This window comes from Bufo bufo, chromosome 3 (genome assembly GCF_905171765.1).
Source record: "Bufo bufo chromosome 3, aBufBuf1.1, whole genome shotgun sequence".
NCBI classification, from domain to species: Eukaryota; Metazoa; Chordata; class Amphibia; order Anura; family Bufonidae; genus Bufo; species Bufo bufo.
Window position 1 is genome coordinate 30239280 of NC_053391.1, and position 26826 is coordinate 30266105.

At 44.8% G+C, this 26826-nt stretch overlaps 1 protein-coding gene across 1 annotated transcript in view; it reads left to right on the top strand.

Annotated features, from left to right (window-relative positions):
* The window catches only part of LOC120993597, a 114013-nt gene that overhangs the window by 1792 nt on the left and 85395 nt on the right, over positions 1-26826 (top strand). Inside the window, exons 3-4 of the mRNA XM_040422072.1 lie at positions 21411-21752; positions 25242-25550. Of these exons, the coding sequence (XP_040278006.1) occupies positions 21411-21752; positions 25242-25550 (651 nt within the window). The remainder of the gene's footprint in view (positions 1-21410; positions 21753-25241; positions 25551-26826) is intronic.

The window sequence follows — 26826 nt, forward strand, 5'->3', positions numbered from 1 at the left end:
CAATTGGATGTCCCGGGGTGTGACAAAAATATATGCCATCACGCTGCTGTTGACAAACTAAAATGCACTTATTGCAACATATAAACCTTAGCGAAATTGCAACAGGTTGTTGAGGGAAAAAAGGCACAATTGGACATCCCCTGGGTGCGACCCAAAAAAAGTGTATACTGCTGTTGACACAAAAATACGCTTTTTGCAATTATCACTTATATAAACCGTCAAAACTTTGTTTTTGAAAAATAAGGCTGGCTCCTGAAATGATCTTTGTGCAGTGCAACACATGAAGTTCTAAACAGCTGCCGTCCTGGCTACAAACACGCTAACTGCACCTATTCTGTCCCTAATGATAAAACCTGATTTCTACCGAGTAATTCAATCGACCTAATAAATATATATTTTCACAATCCCTATACTGTCCCTGCAAGCCCCTAAAATGGCTGACTTGTATGTCTAATTGATGTCTATCTGTGCTTCAGAGCCACCCTAGAACCTGATAGACCAGCCAATATTCCCCCTTCTGATCCTCCCTAAACCAAAACAGCTATGGTGGCATTACATTCATGCAGTGCAGACCATTATACTGCCAGTGCTATATTGACAGTCACCAGCAGGCTGCACCAGAGAGGTGCACGCTTCATTAGGCCCCATGCTGCTATGCAAGGACATCGGCACCCCACAATCTTATTTTCAGGGAGTCTGAGGGACCTCCCTCCCACTACACCACTTACATGCTACGGTGGCCATTGACAGCAGTATCTAAGGGGTAAAACAGCTCGTCTCAGCACTTCTGCCTGTTTGGGACATTAGAGCAGGAGTCAAGCCCCCACTCTCTGCTGCGCGGGTCTCTTGGGGTGCACACAGACAGCAGAGGGTCCCTGTGCAAAGAATGTACCTAGGCCCCTCCAAGCTGAATACTCAACCTAACATATTCCCTCCCAACATTACAAAGCATAGAGGGTAAGGCTGCTTTCATACCTGCAGCACTACGCTCCAGCCACCTGATCCGGCAGAGAATGCAAGGAATTGACTGGACACAAACCACAGCATGCATCTGTTTGTGTCCCGACGATTCTCGCCATTTTGGCCAGATTGTGGCCGAATCTTTCCATCTGCATCCAGCAGTCTCAGATCTGGTGAATTCCAGCAGGCTGTTCTTTGCTGGAATTACTAACGCAGATGTGAAAGTAGCCTCATACAGCGTCCCATACCTCTTATATCCAGTGACGTCTCCTTTGGTGTAGATGTTCTGTTTCCTCATCTTCTCCATTCGGATCAGACCACCGTGATGATTTCTTTCAGCCATTTCTTCTCTCTGCAGAGTTTGACAGACAGACATCTTAGTTTCATACTTTTCCATCATCGTCACACATTTAGAACACCCATTCTGCCAACCTCAATACTGTGCCCGTTGTGGTCCCCAATACTATACTGCAGAAACAGTCCCCCTGAAAATACAAGTACCACACAGATAGTGCCCCTTCAATAATATTGGCACACAGTGCCCTAAAAATACCTGCACCCAGCAAATAGTGTCCCTGACACTAATAGTGTAAGCATAATCTTCCCCAAAAATAATTGTGCTGATACTGTGCCAGGGTACCCTCCCACAGTAATAGTGCTCTCTAAAGTCCCACCAATAGAAATAATTATTTGCCAGAGCGGACTTAGTAGTAATAGTGCCCCACTGTGCTTCTGAAGTAATAATGCTCCCATAGTGCCCATACTACTATTCATAGTCCCACAATTGTAATAAAGCCCACCATAATGCACCTGGTAGTAATAATTATCTTTATAACGTGTGACCGTAGAAAAAATACCCCTTATAATGTGAGCCAGTACAAAAAAAATGCCCTGTTGTGTGGCAGTAAAAAAATACCTATTAGTGCCCCCAGTAGAGCCAATGTCCCCATAGTGCCCTCATGATGTGTGCTAATGCACCTTACTGTGTGCCCAAAAAATGTCTTAGTGCCTCCAGAGCTAAGGTCCCCATAGTGCCCCTATATTTTGTGCCAGTATAAAATAGTCCTATATAGTCCTCCCAGTAGATGCTCCCATAGTGCTCCTCTCCCCCTTCCCCATAGTGCCCCCATAATGTGCTAGTATAAAATGCCCCCATAGTGCACATATAGTTTGTGCCCGTATAAAATGCCTCTATATAATGCCCCTTAGTAGATTCCCCCATAGTGCTTTTCTCCCCCACTTCTCCATAGTACCCCCATAATGTGTGCCAGTATAAAATGCAAATAAATAATGCCTCCCAGTAGATGCCCCTATAGTGCTCCTCTCCCCCACTACTCCATAGTACCCCCATGTGTGCCAGCAAAAAATGCAAATATATAGGGCCCCCAGTAGATGCCGCCACACTGCTCCTTCTCCCCCTTCCCCATACTGGGCAACAGTATAGTGAAAATGAAAAAAATAAATAAATTACGGTACATACTTACCACTTCCAGCGTGTGTCCCGCGCTGTACAGCTCAGGCGGCGCAATGACATGACTACGCAACCTGCACCATACAGATGAATATAGAGATGAGCGCTTCCACAATGGAAGAACTCATTTACCTTGGCCCTGCCACCGAAATTGCTGCACAGGCGGTATGTCTGCCTCTGTACTAGGCAACCATAAAAAGTGAGAACAGGCAATTGCCATGATTCCAACTACATATTAAAGATAACCTCTGTCCATATCCATTGTTCATTGTGTGGCAGGCGCAGCACTATGAAGTTCCTTTTGCGCTGTGGCATTAGAAGAATTTTGATATCTCTGACTTTTAGTCTAACCCGACTGTCTATTACTCTGTAATTCCTCTAGCCGTTCTATGGAAACAGTAGGTTTTCAAAAGCACACCAAATGCTTGAAATAACTTCTTTATTAACTTCAACTTTTTTTCATATATAACACTGCCGCCTCCGCAGCAGATAGTCCATGTACAAAACACGTGTTGAAAAGATATCACAAAATGGCGGTATGCATAAGATGGTGGTTCAACTGTTCAATCTTGTCATTCAACATAAAATGGTGGATATATTTCTCTCTTGAGTATCTGTAATCTCATCTTAAGTTATTTAAGCACTTTATGATCTCTCTGAGAGGTATATCTGAGGTCTAACTAATAGTTCTACTTGCAGTATGCAGTTAGCATTGACTATTTGCACATTGGTTGAGTATGATCTGGTATGGTTGTAATTGGTGGAACTGTAAGTAAACACATATATATCTAGTTCAGTATACAATTCTAAACACAATACTAACAATATGAACATTATAATAACTTGTTTTAAATACCTATATAGGCCTCTGTTCCCATAAAACTCAGCTCTCAGTGGAGTGATGTCTCTACAGCTCCTGTCTCTGGTGAATAATGATTCTACCCTGCAGGAGCTGGGGGAATTCCCAGACAGGCTGTCTATGAGACTGGCTTTGATTGGTGAAAAACTCTTGCTGTGTGAGAAGCTGGCTGGTCTAGACTTCTGCCAGTAACAACAGATTAACACTAGGCTTTCTGTTGTTTTCTGCTGTGTCACTGAGCTTGCCTTACATTACAAAATGAATCTTAAAGGCATATTATATTTTTCTGCTTCTGTGAACACAAAATATAACAGTTAAATGACATCCCAAAACATGATGTCACAGTAAATAACTCTGCTTTTGTCTTTAACACATAAACATAGGAACTGTATTAAGGCTATTGCAGGTTTAGCTGTATACACATATAAGCTATACCTAGCAACCTAGGAACAGGTCCTAGCTGGCCAGCTATACATTGTGTTGAGATGACGCGGACCATTGTATAAAACAAGCGCTTTTTCCTTTTGCGTCACCCCCATCTCCTTATAGATTGCGCTGCGGAATATGTTGGTGCTATATAAATAATGATATTATTATCCCCTGATGGAGAATTTATTTGGACAAGTTTGGTCTTCTGATAACCATTACAACCATTACTATAGATAAACAAATACTTGAAAAATGAGTTGTTATTTTTTATGTGCTACCCCCTCCCCCAATTTATATGTTCCTCAAAAATTATCATAACAAGCACACAGCTGCACGGATGCAAAGATTGTTCTCCTTTTTGACATTACATCAGTTTTCTTTGTTTTAGTGTGTGAAGAACATTATGGCGGGATCCTGGAACATCAGTAATTCACCAATAAAACCGCCCTGATTCTAGTGAGCTGCTGGTGTCAACTACAAGCCCATGGCAAGTAAACTTTATTATCTTACGTCTAGAAATCTGATTCCATGTGCAGTAACCATCCTCTTAATCTCATTCACCAACAAACGAGGTGTCAGATTATGAAATTTATGGATAATCAGACAAAGAAAAAGTATATGCAATGTGTCTAAAAGGGTAGAAAACTTTCAGGTTGTCAGGTTTTCTCTTCTAGTCGTATGAAATCCAGTCTGATCTGCAGTTGTGTGCCGGGGATCAAGTTCTAGACAATCAGAATTTCCAGACTGTTGGATTCTGGATGCATGGCTGATGTTACAAGGGGTAAACCACCCGGGCAATTGTCCATGGCCCCTGACCCCAAAGAGGCCCCATTGATCTTGTTTCCTTTAGGTCACTCAACACTACTGCAACACAGTTTAAAACTCCCACCTTCTATTGATCAGGCAGAAGTGCTCACTGCTAGAGTTGAGCGAAACACCTGGATGTTCGGGATCGAGAAGTTCGGCCGACCTTCCCGGAAATGTTCGGGTTCGGAATCCCGAACCCGACCCGAAGCTCGTCCCGAGCCCGAACCCCATTGAAGTCAATGGGGACCCCGAACTTTTGGGCACTAAAAGGCTGTAAACAGCCCAGGAAAGAGCTAGAGGGCTGCAAAAGGCAGCAACATGTAGGTAAATCCCCTGCAAACAAAATGTGGATAGGGGAAATGAATATAAAAATAAAAAATAAAAAAATGAACCAATATCAATTGGACAGAGGTCCCATAGCAGAGAATCTGGCTTCACATCAGCAGAGAATCAGTCTCTTCATGCCATAGCAAAAGAATCTGGCTTCATGTCAGCAGAGAATCAGTCTCTTCATGCCATAGCAGAGAATCTGGCTTCATGTCAGCGAAGAATCAGTCTTCATGTCATAGCAGAGAATCAGGCTTCACTGTCACCCACCACTGGAACAGGCCACTGTCACATATTTAGGCCCGGCACCCAGACAGAGGAGAGAGGTCCCGTAACAGAGAATCTGGCCTTATGTCAGCACAGAATCTGTCTTCATGTTCATAGCAGAGAATCAGGCTTCACGGTCACCCACCACTGGAACAGGCCACTGTCACAACATTTAGGCCCCGGCACCCAGGGCAGAGGAGAGAGGTCCCGTAACAGAGAATCTGGCCTTATGTCAGCACAGAATCTGTCTTCATGTCATAGCAGAGAATCAGGCTTCACGTCACCCACCACTGGAACAGGCCACTGTCACACATTTAGGCCCGGCACCAGGCAGAGAGGAGAGAGGTCCCGTAACAGAGAATCTGACCTTATGTCAGCACAGAATCTGTCTTCATGTCATAGCATAGAATCAGGCTTCACGTCACCCACCACTGGAACAGGCCACTGTCACACATTTAGGCCCCGGCACCCAGACAGAGGAGAGAGGTCCCCGTAACAGAGAATCTGGCCTTATGTCAGCACAGAATCTGTCTTCATGTCATAGCAGAGAATCAGGCATCACGTCACCCACCACTGGAACAGGTCACTGTCACACATTTAGGCCCCGGCACCCAGGCAGAGGAGAGAGGTCCCGTAACAGAGAATCTGGCCTTATGTCAGCGCAGAATCAGTCTTCATGTCATAGCAGAGAATCAGGCATCACGTCACCCACCACTGGAACAGGCCACTGTCACATATTTAGGCCCAGGCACCCAGGCAGAGGAGAGAGGTCCCGTTAACAGAGAATCTGGCCTTATGTCAGCACAGAATATGTCTTCATGTCATAGCAGAGAATCAGGCTTCACGTCACCCACCACTGGAACAGGCCACTGTCACACATTTATGCCCAGCACCCAGGCAGAGGAGAGAGGGTCCCGTAACAGAGAATCTGGCCTTATGTCAGCGCAGAATCAGTCTTCATGTCATAGCAGAGAATCAGGCTTCACGTCACCCACCACTGGAACAGGCCACTGTCACATATTTAGGCCCAGGCACCCAGGCAGAGGAGAGAGGTCCCTTAACAGAGAATCTGGCCTTATGTCAGCACAGAATCTGTCCTTCATGTCATAGCAGAGAATCAGGCTTCACATCACCCACCACTGGAACAGGCCACTGTCACACATTTAGGCCCGGCACCCAGACAGAGGAGAGAGGTCCCGTAACAGAGAATCTGGCCTTATGTCAGCGCAGAATCAGTCTTCATGTCATAGCAGAGAATCAGGCTTCACGTCACCCACCACTGGAACAGGCCACTGTCACACATTTAGGCCCAGGCACCCAGGCAGAGGAGAGAGGTCCCGTAACAGAGAATCTGGCCTTATGTCAGCGCAGAATCAGTCTTCATGTCATAGCAGAGAATCAGGCTTCACGTCACCCACCACTGGAACAGGCCACTGTCATATATTTAGGCCCAGGCACCCAGGCAGAGGAGAGAGGTCCCGTAACAGAGAATCTGGCCTTATGTCAGCGCAGAATCAGTCTTCATGTCCCTAGCAGAGAATCAGGCTTCACGTCACCCACCACTGGAACAGGCCACTGTCACACACATTTTAGGCCGAGGCACAAAGACAGAGGAGAGGTTTCATTCAACTTGGGTTGCCCCGCAATATAATGGTAAAATGAAAATAAAAATAGTATTGAATGAGGAAGTGCCCTGGAGTACAATAATATATGGTTAAGGGGAGGAGTTAATATCTAATCTGCACAAGGGATGGACAGGTCCTGTGGGATCCATGCCTGGTTCATTTTTATGAACGTCAGCTTGTCCACATTGGCTGTAGACAGGCGGCTGCGTTTGTCTGTAATGACGCCCCCTGCCGTGCTGAATACACGTTCAAACAAACGCTGGCCGCGGGCAGGCCAGCACCTCCAAGGCATAAAAGGCTAGCTCTGGCCACGTGGACAATTTGGAGACCCAGAGTTGAATGGGGCCGAACCATCAGTCAGTACGTGGAGGGGTGTGCACAGGTACTGTTCCACCATGTTAGTGAAATGTTGCCTCCTGCTAACACGTTCCGTATCAGGTGGTGGTTGCAGTTAGCTGTGGCGTGTTGACAAAACTTTTCCACATCTCTGCCATGCTAACCCTGCCCTCAGAGGAGCTGGCCGTGACACAGCTGCGTTGGCGACCTCTTGCTCCTCCTCTGCCTTCGCCTTGGGCTTCCACTGGTTCCCCTGTGACATTTGGGAATGCTCTCAGTAGCGCGTCTACCAACGTGCGCTTGTACTCGCGCATCTTCCTATCACGCTCCAGTGTAGGAAGTAAGGTGGGCACATTGTCTTTGTACCGGGGATCCAGCAGGGTGGCAACCCAGTAGTCCGCACACGTAAAATGTGGGCAACTCTGCTGTCGTTGCGCAGGCACTGCAGCATGTACTCGCTCATGTGTGCCAGGCTGCCCAAGAGGTAAGGACAAGCAGTCCTCTGTGGGAGGCGTATCGTCATCGTCCTGTGTTTCCCCCCAGCCACGCACCAGTGATGGGCCCGAGCTGCTTTGGGTGCCACCCCGCTGTGAACATGCTTCATCCTCATCCTCCTCCACCTCCTCCTCATCCTCGTCCTCCTCGTCCTCCAGTAGTGGGCCCTGTCTGGCCACATTTGTACCTGGCCTCTGCTGTTGCAAAAAACCTCCCTCTGAGTCACTTCTAAGAGACTGGCCTGAAAGTGCTAAAAATGACCCCTCTTCCTCCTGGGCCACCTCCTCTTCCATCATCGCCCTAAGTGTTTTCTCAAGGAGACATAGAAGTGGTATTGTAACGCTGATAACGGCGTCATCGCCACTGGCCATGTTGGTGGGTCTACTCGAAACAGCGCAACAGGGCACACAGGTCTCGCATGGAGGCCCAGTCATTGGTGGTGAAGTGGGGCTGATCCGCAGTGCGACTGACCCGTGCGTGCTGCAGCTGAAACTCCACTATGGCCTGCTGCTGCTCGCACAGTCTGTCCAGCATGTGCAAGGTGGAGTTCCACCTGGTGGGTACGTCGCATATGAGGCGGTGAGCGGGAAGGCCGAAGTTACGCTGTAGCGCAGACAGGCGTGCAGCGGCAGGGTGTGAACGCAGGAAGCGCGAACAGACGGCCCGCACTTTATGCAGCAGCTCTGACATGTCGGGGTAGTTGCGAATGAACTTCTGCACCACCAAATTCAGCACATGCGCCAGGCAAGGGATGTGCGTCAAAACCGGCTAGTCCCAGAGCTGCAACGAGATTTCGCCCATTATTGCACACCACCAGGCTGGGCTTGAGGCTCACCGGCAGCAACCACTCGTCGGTCTGTTGTTCTATACCCCCCACAACTCTGTGCGGTGTGGGGCCTGTCCCCCAAACATATGAGTTCAGAACGGCCTGCTGACATTTACCCCGGGCTGTGCTGAAGTTGGTGGTGAAGGTGTGTGGCTGACTGGATGAGCAGGTGGAAGAAGAGGAGGAGGAAGCTGAGTAGGAGGAGGAGGAGACAGGAGGCAAAGAATGTTGCCCTGCGATCCTTGGCGGCGGAAGGACGTGCGCCAAACAGCTCTCCGCCTGGGGCCCAGCCGCCACTACATTTACCCAGTGTGCAGTTAGGGAGATATAGCGTCCCTGGCCGTGCTTACTGGTCCACGTATCTGTGGTTAGGTGGACCTTGCCACAGATGGCGTTGCGCAGTGCACACTTGATTTTATCGGACACTTGGTTGTGCAGGGAAGGCACGGCTCTTTTGGAGAAGTAGTGCCGGCTGGGAACAACATACTGTGGGACAGCAAGCGACATGAGCTGTTTGAAGCTGTGTGTGTCCACCAGCCTAAATGACAGCATTTCATAGGCCAGTAGTTTAGAAATGCTGGCATTCAGGGCCAGGGATCGAGGGTGGCTAGGTGGGAATTTACGCTTTCTCTCAAATGTTTGTGAGATGGAGAGCTGAACGCTGCCGTGTGACATGGTTGAGATGCTTGGTGACGCAGGTGGTGGTGTTGGTGGTACATCCCATGTTTTGCTGGGCGGCAGGTGCCAACGTTCCTCCAGAGGCGGAGGAAGAGGCCGAGGCGGCGGCAGCAGCAGCAGAAGAGGCCGAGGGCGGCGGCAGCAGCAGAAGAGGCCGAGGCGGCAGCAGCAGAAGAGGTAGCAGGGGGAGCCTGAGTGACTTCCTTGTTTTTAAGGTGTTTACTCCACTGCAGTTCATGCTTTGCATGCAGGTGCCTGGTCATGCAGGTTGTGCTAAGGTTTAGAACGTTAATGCCTCGCTTCAGGCTCTGATGGCACAGCGTGCAAACCACTCGGGTCTTGTCGTCAGCACATTGTTTGAAGAAGTGCCATGCCAGGGAACTCCTTGAAGCTGCCTTTGGGGTGCTCGGTCCCAGATGGCGGCGGTCAGTAGCAGGCGGAGTCTCTTGGCGGCGGGTGTTCTGATTTTGCCCACTGCTCCCTCTTTTGCTACGCTGTTGGCTCGGTCTCACCACTGCCTCTTCCTCCGAACTGTGAAAGTCAGTGGCACGACCTTCTTTCCATGTGGGGTCTAGGACCTCATCGTCCCCTGCATCGTCTTCCACCCAGTATTGATCAATGACCTCCTGTTCAGTCTGCACACTGCAGAAAGACGCAGAAGTTGGCACCTGTGTTTCGTCATCATCAGAGACGTGCTGAGGTGGTATTCCCATGTCCTCATCATCAGGAAAAATAAGTGGTTGTGCGTTAGTGCATTCTATCTCTTCCACCCCTGGGGAAGGGCTAGGTGGATGCCCTTGGGAAACCCTGGCAGCAGAGTCTTCAAACAGCATAAGAGACTGCTGCATAACTTGAGGCTCAGACAGTTTCCCTGATATGCATGGGGGTGATGTGACAGACCGATGGGCTTGGTTTTCATGCGCCATCTGTGCGCTTTCTGCAGAAGACTGGTGGGAGATAATGTGAACGTGCTGGATCCACTGTCGGCCACCCAATTGACTAATGCCTGTACCTGCTCAGGCCTTACCATCCTTAGAACGGCATTGGGCCCCACCAAATATCGCTGTAAATTCTGCTGGCTACTGGGACCTGAGGTAGTTGGTTCACTAGGACGTGTGGCTGTGGCAGAACGGCCACGTCCTCTCCCAGCACCAGAGGGTCCACTAACACCACCACGACCATGTCCACGTACGCGTACGCGTCCCTTATTAGATGTTTTCCTCATTGTTCCCGTTCACCACATTTTGAGAATGGCAAATTTGGGAATAGTTTTTCAACCCAGAACAAAAAATGTGCTTTTACGGTCACTACAAATAACTTAACCAGCTAAAACAGTACAGATTTGGTTGTATAGAAATGTGAGGCCTGTTTTTTTTTGCGCTGTGTGACAGGTATAGGTTTAATCACAGAATTAGACTTCTATCTGCACGGTAGCGTGTGTCTTAGATTTTTCTGAATGACACTATCAGCACCTAATATGTAAGATATCCTTTTTGGGATAGATTTCAAGTAGGCCTCATATAGCAGAAACTAGTTATTTTGAGAATGGCAAATTTGGGAATAGTTTTTCAACCCAGAACAAAAAATGTGCTTTCACGGTCACTACAAATAACTTGACCAGCTAAAACAGTACAGATTTGGTTGAATAGAAATGTCAGGTCTATTTTTTAGGCGCTGGGTGACAGGCTCAACTTGCCCCTGATGTAGTATATGGCCAAAAAATAACCAGACTATTGATGGTTAAATTCACTTGGGTGACACAGGCTCAGCCTGCACCAGATGTAGTATATGACCAAAAAATAACCAGACTGTTGATGGTTAAATGCACTTCGGTGACACAGGCTCAGCCTGCAGCTGATGTAGGATATAGCACAAAATAACCACACTATCGATGGTTAAATACACTTGGTGATAGCTTGTGCTGGCGCACCACAAGTCACAAAGCGGCCGCCGATCACCCCAGAAAAAAGTGATCTAAAAACGCTCTGGGCAGCCTCAAAAAAGTGAGCAAGTCGATATTAGCACTTCAATGATCCACAGCTGCAGATCAATCACAGAATGAAGTCTTTTGGAGGAGTTAATCTGCCTAATCTCGCCCTAACGTCGCAGCAGCAACCTCTCCCTATGCTTGAATCAGCAGAGTGACGTGCGGCGCTACGTGACCCAAGCTTATATAGAGGCTGGGTCACATGCTGCACTGGCCAATCACAGCCATGCCAATAGTAGGCAAGGCTGTGATGGCCTCTTGGGGCAAGTAGTATAACGCTTGTTGATTGGCTGCTTTGCAGCCTTTCAAAAAGCGCCAAGAAAGCGCCGAACACCGAACCCAAACCCAGACTTTTACAAAATTCGGTACGAACCCGAACTATACAGTTCGGGTTCGCTCATCCCTACTCACTGCCTGATCATAAGCTAGTTAGCCCTTCCTTCCGTCCTTGTACTGAACTGTATGTTTAGTCCATAGTGGGAACAGGAAGCTAAACAAGTTGAGCTCTACTTTCTGCTGTGGACCATTGAAGGTCCATTGATGGTAGGAGTTTAGAGAGCAGTAAGAGATGGGAGGATGGGGAGCAGTCTGCGTGAAAGTACAAGCATCTGTGTAACAGAAGGTGTGAAGGGAAGCAGTCTGTAAAAAAGATGGGGATGTGGAGAAAAGTCTGTGTAAAACAAGAGGGCATGGGGATCAGTCTGTGTAAAATAGTTTGTTATGGGGAGCATCTTGTGTAACCTTACTTTTACTTTTTGGAGTAGAAAAGGTAGCACTTTTACTGTCTGTTTTTACCAGCTGAGGCCTAAGATATACGGCACTATCTGGCAATATTATTTTCCTGGGGCACTATATGTGGCACGATCTCTCTTGCACTATTGTGTTGAGGATAGTGGTCTGTTTTGGGGGTCACTATGGTTATCACAATATTACATCTGAAGCACAGTGTTTGGGTGCACTCTGTCACAAAACAGGTATAGTAATAGATAGTAATAGATGGGGGATCAACAGGCATGGAACTAGAGTAGATGGATGGGGAGTCGTCATGGTGGTGCGGGACAGATGGAAAAGATGTGAAAAGTGAACAGGTCTTATTAGAGAAGAGGTCACATGTGATTCATTGGATGTAACTGTACCGTAATCACTTATAGTCTGCAGGGAGCCTGTGCAGACTCTTTAATGTATCATTATATGGTTACTGTGTGGTGCTAATATTGGTTTTGTCTATTTAGTAACAGTATATGTGATAATATTATTGGGTCAATATAGATTGGTAATAGTCATGGCATCAATGGTAATATTGACCTTTGTACAGTGGTTTTACTCAGTAAGAAAAATGAAAATGACTTATTATGACTTATTAGGGAGAGGTCGGGGTGACGCCTGCAGGACAGAGGATGTTCATGTAATAGACTTGAAGTAGGGCAATATTCCAGGCAGTCGGGGGATTATAACCTTGGCAATTATGAACCAGCAGCACTCAACCAATTGGACCAGTCTCTTCAAGAGGGACGGCAGCAGGACAGAAATAAACAAAAATTGTTACGGGAGGCGCCAATTCAAACTACACATAGTCAGACCCAATGGAACAGATAGGTGAAAACAGAGAAAGTCCTGATGAATGTTCATGTACAGAAAGAAAGGATCCATCACCAGTTGTGAAAGTTTTCCGGTCCAGGTCTTTATTTCACCAAAACGACATGTACAAATTCAGCGGCACCTTCTCCCACTCTCCCCCGAGTTACGCGTTTCGAACACTTCTGTTCTTAATCATAAAGAATAGATTAAAAACAGAAGTGTTAGAAACGCATAAATCAGGGGAGAGTGGGAGAAGGTGCCACTGAATTTGTACATGTCGTTTTGGTGAAATAAAGACCTGGACCGGAAAACTTTCACAACTGGCGCTGGATCCTTTCTTTCTGTACAGGAACAGATAGGTACTCACTCCACTGGGGTGGAGTAGCAGGATAAAGCTCAACACACCTGTCAACCCCTCACCGTTTTGCCAAGATTGCCTATAGATGCCAAATACACAGCCTGCCAAAGGATGGAGAATAGGACTTCACTGGCAATAGTTCATTTATATTCAAAAACCTGTCTCTATCTGCTGCTGATGAAGCCTCTCCCTGAAACTAGTCTAACTTTTTGAACAAAAATGCCAGTGAAATTGCCAGGGATTGGGTTGCGTTGAGCGCCTAGTTGGTGACGTGGGATCTGGACAGTAGGTTGGAAAGCCTTTCAGTAGTTAAGGTGGGGAAGCAGGTTACAGTTTCTCATATATACGCTCATTGACAAAAAAAAAATAACACACCCATATAGAAATATTGTAATGATGCAAAACTGGGAATGCAAGTATTTAGGTCTCAGGCAGAGACGTAAATATTACAGATGTGGTCTGATTAGACACACTAGATCTTTCCACAAGAGGGAATAAAAGTGCTTCACCCACTGCCCTATAAAAAGGTTCTCAGAGGGTACTTTTGAGTAGCGTACCTCTTGGTGAGAAATCATTGACTGCTAGACATGCCTCTATGATGCACTTGAAGACTTTTGCCTAGTTGACAGATTTTGAGAGGGGACACATTATTGGACTGATGATCCTTTGTCCTCGTGTATGCCATTCTGATCTAGCTGTTAGGAGGTGTTGGGAGAAATGGTTAAGTGAGGGCATGCACACACAGCGAACAGGCTCGGACAGACTACCAGCAGAGAGAATACAGTCAGGTCCATAAATATTGGGACATCGACACAAGTCTAACATTTTTGGCTCTATACACCACCACAATGGTTTTGAAATGAAACAAACAAGATGTGCTTTACCTGCAGACTGTCAGCTTTAATTTGAGGGTATCTACATCCAAATCAGGTGAACGGTGCAGGAATTACAAGCCTGTATCCAGGCTGCAGGCCGTATCACATCTTGTATCCAGGCTGCAGGCCGTATCACATCTTGTATCCAGGCTGCAGGCCGTATCACATCTTGTATCCAGGCTGCAGGCCATATCTCATCTTGTTTCCAAAATGAATAATGAACTCCAAATTGTCAATCCTACTGTGAGCGCTGCAGGTTACGGGTGTGGTGGGTCCTGTTCACACTTAGATTCCCTTTACAAGAAAGAAACCGTGCTGCTCTTTGATAGGTACTTCTTCGACCATTCTAGCAAATGTAGACTTTTCACAGTGCACCAATCACTGTTTCAGTGCTTCACACTTCAAATATTATTCGTTTCTCCTATGTTGCCAGTCTCCCCTACAGTGGTTAGGACGAAAGGAGCAAAACAATAGTGAAGCACCGCAAAAGATGTTCCTTATCAGCTTTTTATTATACTCGCAAGGTTTAAAAGAATCATAGGTGTAACAAATGTTAAAACCGGTTTCCTGTCTGTCACCCAACCCGGGTTTCACCTTCGCTTCGTCAGGGGTGCATGTCCCGCCTCCCTAGGGCGTGTCTTTTATACAATGATATTGTTCCTGCCATCATTTATATAGATGTCTAAAATTCAATCCTACAAACTATTAAAATACATACAGTACAGACCAAAAGTTTGTGGAATTATATACATAACAAACAAGTGTAAAACAACTGAAAATATGTCATATTCTAGGTTCTTCAAAGTAGCCAACTTTTGCTTTGATTACTGCTTTGCACACTCTTGGCATTCTCTTGATGAGCTTCAAGAGGTAGTCCCCTGAAATGGTCTTCCAACAGTCTTGAAGGAGTTCCCAGAGATGCTTAGCACTTGTTGGCCCTTTTGCCTTCACTCTGCAGTCCAGCTCACCCCAAACCATCTCGATTGGGTTTAGGTCATCTGGCGCAGCACCCCATCACTCTCCTTCATGGTCAAATAGCCCTTACTTTCAAAGTTTTCCCAATTTTTCGGCTGACTGACTGACCTTCATTTCTTAAAGTAATGATGGCCACTAGTTTTTCTTTACTTAGCTGCTTTTTTCTTGCCATAATACAAATTCTAACAGTCTATTCAGTAGGACTATCAGCTGTGTATCCACCTGACTTCTCCTCAACGCAACTGATGGTCCCAACCCCATTTATAAGGCAAGAAATCCCACTTATTAAACCTGACAGGGCACACTTGTGAAGTGAAAAAGATTTCAGGGGACTACCTCTTGAAGCTCATCGAGAGAATGCCAAGAGTGTGCAAAGCAGTAATCAAAGCAAAAGGTGGCTACTTTGAAAAACCTAGAATATGACATATTTTTAGTTGTTTCACACTTGTTTGTTATGTATATAATTCCACATGTGTTAATTCATAGTTTTGATGCCTTCATAGTCATGAAAATAAAGAAAACTCTTTGAATAAGAAGGTGTGTCCAAACTTTTGGTCTGTACTGTATGTATTTTAATAGTTTGTAGGATTGAATTTTAGATATCTATATAAATGATGGCAGAAACAATATCAGTGCCTTCAGTGTGAATCTACAATTTTCGTAGTCATGAAAATAAAGAAAACTCTTTGAATGAGAAGGTGTGTCCAAACTTTTGGTCTGTACTGTACATCACTGTGCAGGGCACCAAGAGTCATAGCTAATCCCTTCTGTTAAACAAAAAGAAAAGCATACAGCACCCTTCAGTAAAGCCAAAAACCCGTGTGTGCCCCTGCAGGAGCTGTGTCAAAATGGCTCCTTAGTGGAACAAAATAAAGAAATGAAGGCAGCGCCAATAAAGTAGTGCAGAAAAAAAATGTTACTTTAATGCATGTTGTGGCAGTCCAAACACATGGTTTTTAATCTCTTCAGTATTAGAGGTCATTGCTAGAATCAGGTCTAATTTATCGCCATGGACTTAAAGGGAACCTGTCACCGGGATTTTGTGAACAGAGCTGAGGACATGGGTTGCTAGATGGCCGCTAGCACATCCGCAATACCCAGTCCCCATAGCTCTGTGTGCTTTTATTGTGTAAAAAAAACGATTTGATCCATATGCAAATTAACCTGAGATGAGTCAGAGCTTAAAAATATGACTCTTCTCTGGTCACACAGATAAGATAGGACTCTTTTATTTAATTTGCATAAAAGGCGGGAAGTACAAAAATGCATAATGAATTAGTCTGCAAATTAAATTAAAAGTGTAATTTATATGTTTAAGGTAACACAATGAAGATTTAGAAACGCTCAGTGAGGGTAGCATAGTAGAGGTGACAGGATCCCTTTAACCGTGCAGTGTCCCAAGATTCAAGTAGAGGACCCATGACAGAGTGGGGATGGTGGCAGCAGCAGCAATCGCAGTAACTGGGACAATAGAGGACCCATGACAGAGTGGGGAGGGTGGCAGTAATAGTGACAGAGTGGGGAGGGGGCGGCAGCAGTGGCAGTAAGACTGTGTTAACATCACTGTTTATTTTTTCGTTCTGATCTGTCAGAAGAACATAAAACTAAAATATAAATCCTGTATTTTGAGCATCTGTAAAGCCTGCAGTTCAGGTTCTTGAGGAACGAGGTGACAATGAGATTGAAGATGTGCGCCATGCAGAGCGCTTGGTTCAACCTTCCCTGACTCAGCGCAGACAAAATGTTCTTCCCATTATCAGTAACCATGGATCATAGTAACATAATTTATAAGGCCGAAAAAAGCCCTCCGTCCATCCAGTTCGGCCTGTTATCCTGCAAGTTGATTCACAGGAAGGCAAATAAAAAACCTGTGAGGTAGAAGCCAATTTTCCCCACTTAAGGAGAGAAAAATTCCTTCCCGACTCCAATCAGGCAATCAGAATAACTCCCTGGATCAACGACCCCTCTCTAGTAGCTATAGCCTGTAATATTATTACGCTCCAGAAATACATCCAGGCCCCTCTTGAATTCCTTTATTGTACTCACCATCACCACCTCCTCAGGCAGAGAGCTCCATAGTCTCACTGCTCTTACCGTAAAGAATCCTCTTCTATGTTTGTGTACAAACCTTCTTTCCTCCAGACGCAGAGGATGTCCCCTCGTCACAGTCACAGTCCTGGGGATAAATAGATGATGGGAGAGATCTCTGTACTGACCCCTGATATATTCATACATAGTAATTAGATCTCCCCTCAGTCGTCTTTTTTCTAAAGTAAATAACCCTAATGTTGATAATCTTTCAGGGTACTGTAGTCTCCCCATTCCAGTTATTACTTTAGTTGCCCTCCTCTGGACCCTCTCCAGCTCTGCTATGTCTGCCTTGTTCACAGGAGCCCAGAACTGTACACAGTTCTCCATGTGTGGTCTGACTAATGATTTGTAAAGTGGTAGGACTATGTTCTCATCACGGGCATCTATGTCCCTTTTGATGCAACCCATTATCTTATTGGCCTTGGCAGCAGCTGCCTGACACTGTTTTTTGCAGCTTAGTTTGCTGTTCACTAAAATTCCTAGGTCCTTTTCCATGTCCGTTTTACCCAGTGTTTTACTATTTAGTATGTACGGGTGACTTGCATTATTCCTACCCATGAGCATAACCTTACATTTGTCAGTGTTAAACCTCATCTGCCCCTTATCTGCCCAAGCCTCCAATCTATCCAGATCCCTCTGTAGCAGTATATTGTCCTCTTCCGTGTTAATTACTTTACACAGTTTAGTGTCATCTGTAAAAATGTATATTTTACTGTGCAAGCCTTCTACCAGATCATTAATAAAAATATTGAAGAGAATAGGGCCCAATACTGACCCCTGAGGTACTCCACTAGTGACAGTGACCCAATCTGAGTGTGTACCATTAATAACCACCCTCTGTTTCCTATCACTCAGCCCGTTACTTACCCACATACAGACGTTTTCTCCCAGTCCAAGCATTCTCATTTTATGTACTAACCTTTCATGCGGTACAGTGTCAAATGCTTTGGAGAAGTCCAGATATACGACATCCATTGATTTGCCGCTGTCAAGTGTAGAACTTACCTCCTCATAGAAACTGATTTAAATTAGTTTGACATGACCGATTTCTCATGAAGCCATGCTGATATGGCGTTATTTGCTTAATTTAATTTAATTAATGTACTCCAAGATAGCATCTCTTAAAAAACCTTCAAACTGTTTACCCACGAGAGATGTTAAACTTACCGGCCTATAGTTTCTGAGCTCTGTTTTTGGACCCTTTTTGAATATTGGCACCATATTTGCTATGCACCAATCCTGTGGAACACTCCCTGTCAGTATAGAGTCCTTAAATATCAGAAATAAAGTTCTGGCTATGACATTACTTAATTCTCTTAGGATACGGGGGGGGTGTGCCATCTGGTCCTGGCGATTTTTCTATTTTAATCTTTTTAAGACACCGCTGTACTTCTTCCTGGGTCAGATAGGGCACTTTTAATGGGGAATTCACTTTTACATTCTGCATTTCGTATATCCAATTGGCAAGACGACAAGCAGTGTTCGATTTCTTTATTGATGACGCTTAGCAGTTCCTCCCTGGTGTGATTCCATTTACCCAGGCTGACCAGGTGCAGAACCGTGTGAAATCGACCTAGCTTTGCATAGGTGATATGCTGGAGGACCACTGTGAACTGTTCTTACATTGGAGGGTGAGGATAAAGTGGTGGATGAGGAGGCAGAGGAGAACATTAGCGCAGAAATCCCAGCATTACAACGCGGAGGCGGCATTGCGATCATCTGACCAATTTTCTGGTGTGCCTGGGCCAGAACGACATTCACCCAGTGACCGTAAAGGACAGATATTGTCCTTGACCACAGTTGCAAATCCATATATCAGAGCTTACATGAACTCTACAAGACACCAAGAGACCCAATGACTGGCCCACCTTCTGTGCAACGTACATGTGCTGGGCTGGTACAGCTTTTTTGGAAAAGTAATGACGGCTTGGGACTCTCCACCTAGGGTGGGCACAAGCCATCAGTTCTCTAAAAATATTCAGCTTTAACTACATGGAAAGCGAGGGACTGTAGTACCAGCAACTTCGCCAGATCCATGTTCAGCTTCTGCGCCGTTGGATGCGTGCATGCATACTGTTATCTTTTTGCAATCGCTTCGGTAATCGATTGCTGTTGAAACAAGTGACGAGGAGGAGCATCAGGAGCAATAGACAACGTTGAAGTCAATGGGAAGGAATGATATTTTCCACTTCTGACGTTACCGAGCCCTGACTGCTAGAGAGAGGCTACGAGCTGGTGGGAGATGCAGCAGATGCTGCATCAGGCTGTAACACTAAATGAGTGGCATGGTTTTCCCACACCACTTTATAGTGAAGTTCCCTATGTTGATGCAGGGCTGTAGTGCCAACATTAGCACCCTGGCCACCCCTCATCTTCTGCCCACACATAGTGCATACCTCCCCCAGAGACTTGGTGACAAATTCCCACGAGTATAGCATTTTCCTTCTACAACTGCGTGATACCTGCCTGTTGCTGCTTTTATGAATGCGTGCACTGCTAGTGTGTTCCTCACAGGTATTCTCCTGAGTAGCAGAGGGTGTACCCCTTCCGCATTTGGCTGCAGATCTCCCACTGCTTCCACGCTGCTGTCTCATGGGCAACCTGCTGTCTCACGGGCATGCTGCCACCCTTGCCCCTGATGATGATGAAGCCCCTTCTTCTTCCAGCTCCCACGTGTGATCAGCTACAGTACATTGTCATCTTCATCGGTTTGGTCTTCACTTATGTCACCCTCTCCTGTCTCTTGCACATGTCCCTGATTTCTCACATGTGCTCCCACTCGACTGTAATCATCGGTAGTTGCGTAGTCCGCTACACTCCACATCCAGTACTGGTCCGGACCTAAAGTACAGAAGAATTCTGTGGATATAAAGGATAGCTCTTGAAGTGGCCACCGCTAATACAGATCCCTACTGTGGTATGGGACCTGTGCACCTGCGATACAGACTTTTGCTGTGGTGTAGGACCTGTGTACCACATGACTCTACTATTGCACCAGCTGATCTGATCACCTGATCTGTCTATCAGGATCACCTGACTTGGACACGCCCCCCAAGCAACGGAGCCGAGTGCTCCAAACACATGTATTCAGCGTCTCGGTGATAACATCTCACTCCCCACTCTTCGGAAGGTGTCCGTGCAGTTAGCGATCCTGCTGACACACCAACGGACACTATTAATACTACGGAGTGGTAAGAGTCTCACTGAGACAATCTAATAAGCTTGGCAACTATTTACCAGACTACATTGGGCGGTCTATGAGAAGAGTGGTGTTTACCTTTGTGTTACAGCTGGATAACTTTTTGCCATAGTTGTGGCACGTTTCAGGAGACTGTATACATTGGAGTCCGTATATTATGAGGGCGCCAGACCTCTGAACATTCTTTGAATTGTCACATAGTGACTTTTATTTAGTGGTTTTTTATTGAGTGATTTTTATTGTTTATATTTTATTATGTGATATCCTGTACTATTGAACTGTTAATTATGCATAGAGCATTATAGCTTGAATAAATAGTCAAATACAGTATTATACAGTATTCTACATTATTTTCCAGAAGGTGGTGTGCCTTCTATTTTTCCTGCTACATTTTCTTACCCTTAACTGGGTGGGTGACCCAGTGAGCAGTGAACTCACCGTTACCCTTCCATCCAGGTGTTGAGCCTCCCTACTTTGACGTTTTTTACTAATTATATTCACTTACATTTATCATCATTATATTCACACAAAGAAAGTTTCATTCCAACAACTTTTTTGTTGTTGTTAATGTATGTGTATATAAGCAGGCAAATAATGTTAATATAGAAATTACATTAAACATTCTGAAATAAAATACAATTTTAGGTCTAATTTGTAGTTTGGTCAAGGCAGACAGTTTCTAGATTAATCTAGTAAATTTATTAATCCAGACCTTTTTTAGAAGTTTAAAAAGAGTGACCTTTAAGGGGCAAAGTGCAACTTAGGCATACAGGTCAAAAGTGGGGATAGTCCCTTCAAAATAGAAACACTTGCATATCTGATCTATAGCAAGAATGGAGAAGGACATCAACCAACATGACAATGTCAAACCCTTGCAGCATGCATTTGAAAATAGGCACACTTTCATCTACCCTCTACCATGAAGGACACCAGTCTTTTAAGCTTTACAACCCAAGTAGCACTCTTCTGTGTTTTGCCCCAGGTAGCCATCTTCCATGTTTTCTGTAGGTAGCCATTTCTGTGTCTTTCTCCAGGCAGCCTTTTGTATCCTCCACTCCATATCTTACAGATGGTACGCCTTTTCTGGGAAGGTTCCTAGTAGCCCTCTTCCATGCCATCTTCTTGGTAGTCCCCTTCGGTGACCATTCAAAAGGTAGCTCCCTCCATGTCTTCAACCACTGTGTCTTTCACCCCGTGTGCACAAATATGATGTACAAATGCTTTAAAATACTATGAACATCATTTATATATGTCATTTTTATTTCAGATTCCATCACGGTAAAAAGTGAGAAGAACCTATCGGCAGCAGTAGGGAGGAATGTGACTCTCCTGTGTCAGCTGATATCCACCAAAGCAAATGTCATTCAAATCACATGGCAGAAAGAGTCGGGCAATTTTTCTGGCCCAGTGGCTTCCACCAGTAGGGTTTATGGGCCGAAAATTCTAGGTTACTACTCAAATCGGGCGAAACACTCTTCTGTAGATGCCCTCAATATGTCAGCAATTATCATCAGCCCCGTGACTTTGGAGGATGAGGGGTGTTTTAAATGTATCTTCAATCTGTTTCCAGTTGGAGCTTCAGCTGGAAAAATTTGCCTCAATGTGTACGGTAAGGATCCTAACAAATCACTAAGATTATCTGGGATTACTAAAATTTCGAAAACTAGAAAGGTTAACTTATCCTTAGGATAGATCATCATTATCACATCAGCGGGGGTCCAAGCCCCGGCATCTCCGCCGATCAGCTGGTTTAGGGAGCCGGTATGCTCACCGAAGCTCTAGTGAGTGATGCAGGCTCCCGGCAACTTTCCAAGCACATCACTGTACATTGTATAGTGGCAGTGCTTGGTATTGTAGCTCAGCCCCATTGACTTGAATGGGGTTGAGCTACAACTAGGCCATGTGAGTTATGTACAGTGACGTTACTGGCCTAGTAAAGAGGCTGCGGTGCTCAACGCCTCGTCTAACAATGGTCCACTGAAAAAAAAACATACAATTGTCAAATTACCAACACAGTCATAACTACATATGCAAAGCAGAGTATAAATAAGGAGCAACAAATGGCTTTTTAGATAGTATTATAGCAAGATACTATGATTTAAGGAAAGAAGAGAGTACGCTAATATTTTGGAGTGAAGAGCAGCTCTCCCACATCTCAGTGTGTTTATCCAATTTGAACTTCATGTGGTCCTTTCGTAGGACTGAACTAAATTAGTTTAATTCACCCACTCAAGAATTGCGGGAGCATCTCTTACTCTCCAGTTGATAAAACTGTCTTTGAGGCAATTAGAAGGAAGTTTATGAAAGTGTTATGGTTAATATTTCCATAAGAACCATCAAGATAAAATAACACAAGTTCTACTGCAGCGAGACCCTGAGAAGCTGGTGGAGAGGATGGGAGTGGTAGTGATGAGATGATGTGTCACGGTGTACTCCCTCAGGCTGTTGCTCCCTGGGGATCCGTACAGTGAAAAGGTGGTATAAGGAATCAGGCAAGAAGTAGAAAAATAAAAGTCTCTGATTACCAAGTGCAAAATAGGAGTTGTAGTACATCCAGCAATAGTTCGTGCAATTTCTCTTCCCAGACGATTAGGTATGGTGGCTGGCAAATAAAGATGATGGCACCTCTGGTATGCTATATTGCTGATGTCTTTCTCCTGAACCTCTGGCTAACAGCTGAAAGCTGGTACCAACAGCTCTGTAAAGGCAGCAGAATCCACTAAGTGGTATGACAGCAACTGCACTTCCAGCAACCTGGCTAGGTGGAGCTTAGCTTCCAGACCATCACATTGCTTGGCATGTAGAGTTGTCTCCTTGCCACACATTCTGATTGCTAATGACAAAGCGGAGTAGGAGGAAGAGTAGTCTGAGCAGGAGAAGCAGTAAGTAATGATGACAAGCAGGGCTGGCTTTAGGTTACATGGCGTTCTGTGTGAGAAGTTTTTTTGGGGATCCCATACACACACACCTCCGCAGCCATTATAGGTAATTAAATACACTAAATTAGTAGACAAACAGTAGTCAAATTTGAAATGTACCAACTCTATGGAGAAAAGAATACACAGCTAATATTTAATGGGCTTGTCTCATCTAACCATTACTAAGGCGAGAGGAGACACAGTCCTGACCACCAGCTGGCAAGGAAACAAATGAATGTGGTGGCACGAGCTGTTTCTGTAGCTCCCACGCACTGCAATGGGAGCTATTGAAATAGCGAGAGCTGACAAGCTTCAATGTTTCCCAGCCGGCTGAGGGTCGAGATTGTGTCTCTCCTCACCTTAATAATGGCAAGATGAGACAAACCTTTCAAAGGGATATTCCCATCTGGGACATTTATAACACATCAATAGGATATTTTCTGAAATCCCACAGCAGTAAATGGAGAGGACACAGTGCATGCACAGTGTACAATTTAAGATAGAGTAGTAGTGGTGCCATACCAAGCTCATTACATACATACATCACCAGAACCAAGTACAGTACATTAATACAGGACAAAAACCAAACTCATTACATAAATACAACACCAGGACTAAATACAGAACTAGAACTAAGCACATTACATAAATACAGCACCAAAACCAAGCTCATTACATGAATACAGAACCATAATTAAGCACATTACATAAATACAGTGCAATAACCAATCCCATTACATAAATACAATACCAGAACCAAGACCATTACAAAAATACAGCACCACAACCAAGAACATTACATGAATACAGAACCAGAACTAAGCACATTACATAAATACAGCACCCACAAAGAACAGTTGTTCTGCAGTAGCTCCGGCTCCACAGCGCCACCTGTTTTGCAGTGGACAGAGCTTGTTACTGCAGCACTGTTCCCATTGAAGTGATTAGTGCAGTAACCAGCTTCATTCACTATACTGTACTACAGTGTACAATGCACAAAGCTGTGTAGTTCCAGCGTTGGGTTCCATCAACGGAACTACTGCAGAACGGCTGATCAAGGAGGGGTACAGGGAGTGAGAGCCCTGTCAATCAGAGTGATAGGCCATCACTTGTAAAGACCCTTTAATGACGTGTTCTTTGGAGGAAAAGATCAATTTTTAGTGTTGAGTAGGGATGAGCGAATCGACTTCGGATGGAACATCCGAAGTCGATTCGCATAAAACTTTATTCTAATACTGTACGGAGCAGGAGCTCCGTACAGTATTACAATGTATTGGCTCTGATGAGCCGAAGTTATTGCTTGGGTTCAGTAAATGGTTTTTTACAGTACAAATTAATTTATGAAGTTAATAACTTCGGCTCATCGGAGCCAATACATTCTAATACTGTACGGACCAGCTCCTGCTCCATTCAGTATTAGAACGAAGTTTTATGCGAATCGACTTCGGATGTTTTATCCGAAGTCGATTGGCTTATCCCTAGTGTGGAACAAATCAAAGTCAAACAAATGTACTACGATCCGAATTTAAGGAAAAATTAGATTCGCCGCAAAGCCAAGTTTCCTCGTGCTTTGTGGTAATGAATCAATTTTTACTGAAATGGCAGCAAAAAATACATACTCACCGTCGTGGCCATCTTGATTGAAGATACCATGTGAAATCTTCCGCAGGGTGATGTGTCGCTGTGTCTGGCCAGCGAGATTTCGCTGTGTCTGGCCAGCGAGATTTCGCTTGGTGAGCAAATGGATAAGGTTAGTATGTTTTTTTTTACCGAATTAACGCCTGAAAACCCACAACTGTAGCATCAGATGCCGCCATCCGAGGGGTTCAATGATGGGGGCGGCACGATCGCTGTTCTCTGTCTTGCACCCGCTACATATAAAGGAATGCGCTTCGTGACAAAGTACTTCGTCACAAATTGAATGTCTTTGTGAAATTCTTCAAAGCAGCCGAATCAAATTTCTCACAACTTTTCTCATCACTAATCACTTTCTCATGATTTTCTAAATTTGGGAATTGTTGAGGAAAGTCATATATTTTACAGCTAAAATGTACAACGTCATCAATTGTGACAATTTAGAGGTGTCATTTACTCTAAAACCTGAGGTTAACGGCTCAATAAATGGGGTGAATATAAAGAATCTAAAACATTTTTATTGTTAAAATTTATTCTATAAATAGAAGAAAAAATATCCGAGCCAACGTTGGATGTTAAGATAATTGACCGCCCGGAGATGTTGGAAAAACTTCTGGTTATCACCTGCAGTGGATCAGGACTTCCAGCTCCCAACATCTCATGGAACCATTCACTGGACCTACAATATGAACCTCAAACATGTAGTATTGTGAATTCTGATGGGACCATGACCGTCATCAGTAATCTGACCCAAACAATGGATGAGACCTTAGAAGGGACAAAAGTGACCTGTATTGTAAATCACCCGACACTTGGAGCTGAGAAACGTCTTTCTAAACTGGTGCCTTACACAGGTAAGTGATTCCTACCTTCTAGGACAAGTACTGTCATCATCCTTGAGTAGTCTTCGGACTTTCACATATTTAGGTTTTTCCTGTCCCAGATAGGATCCAACAATCTTAATTGAAATGTCATGATCTGTAGCCTCAGGCCTTGCATCAGGCATCAGTTTCACCCACAGTGTTCATGTAAAGACATTCTCCAGGACCTTTACATTAATGCCCAATTGTGAAGTCCCTCAGGTCTGTATATTCAATAGAGCTGTTCATTTTTTACACTGATACAGTGAATTCTCCAATTAATGAAAGCCCTTTGCTGCAGTACTAGGCACAGCCACATTCATATGTGTGGCACTGTACCTGCGTAAGCAATGCACTGCCAGCAGAGACTGCTAGAGTGCTGAGGCCTCTTTCTTCTGCTGATCTATGGTGGTCCCTGTGGTTGCTCATCCATCTATCAAACATTGGTGGCCTACAGAGGTGGCCTTTCTTCCTTCTTTCTTTTTGGCTCAACATATTCAAAGATGTGAGGAATGAGATGACCTTTTTATTAAATTTAAAAGATAAATTAATGAAACTTTGCTTTTTGCCTCTATCACAAGATGTCCATGTGCGGTCTCTAAGTTTTGTGATTTGCAAGCTATCAATATTGTATTGAATAGTCCTTAACCAATTCTGAGGGTGGACACATCTCAAAGAGGCTTCCAAGATTTTACTATTGGTGGTCTATCCCGATCAGTGGGGGCCTGACACCCTGTATCCTGTTGATCAGCTGTAACTCTGCCACAAAACTACACCGCTCTGTCCACTGGTTAGTGCTGAGCTGCTCCCATGGAAGTAAATGGCGAGATAACCAGCTCCATCCGCTACACAATGGACGGGGCTATGTTGTTCCGGCGCAGGAGCTATAGAAGAACAGCTGATCGGCAGAATTTTGGAGAATTGGTCTTCAATTGTCAAATCCTGGACAACCAATTTAAGGACATGCTATAAATGTTTAACCACTTAAGCATCTAGGCTGAATTTACTCTTTCAAATAAAATAAAAAATTACAAAAAAAGCAATAATAATACTAAAGGTTAATTGTAAAGAGCCTAGGGTGATCCGAACGGTAGGTTTTATACCTTCCTCTACAATATCTGAATTCACATGTGTACAGGGTAATTGCATTGCAACCGTTTTTACCACCATATCCCCTACCATCATATACTGTACAATATTCACAGCCTTTACACTCTATCCTGAAAGAAATACAGAAAATGTTCACATAGAATAATTACAAAGGTTGAAA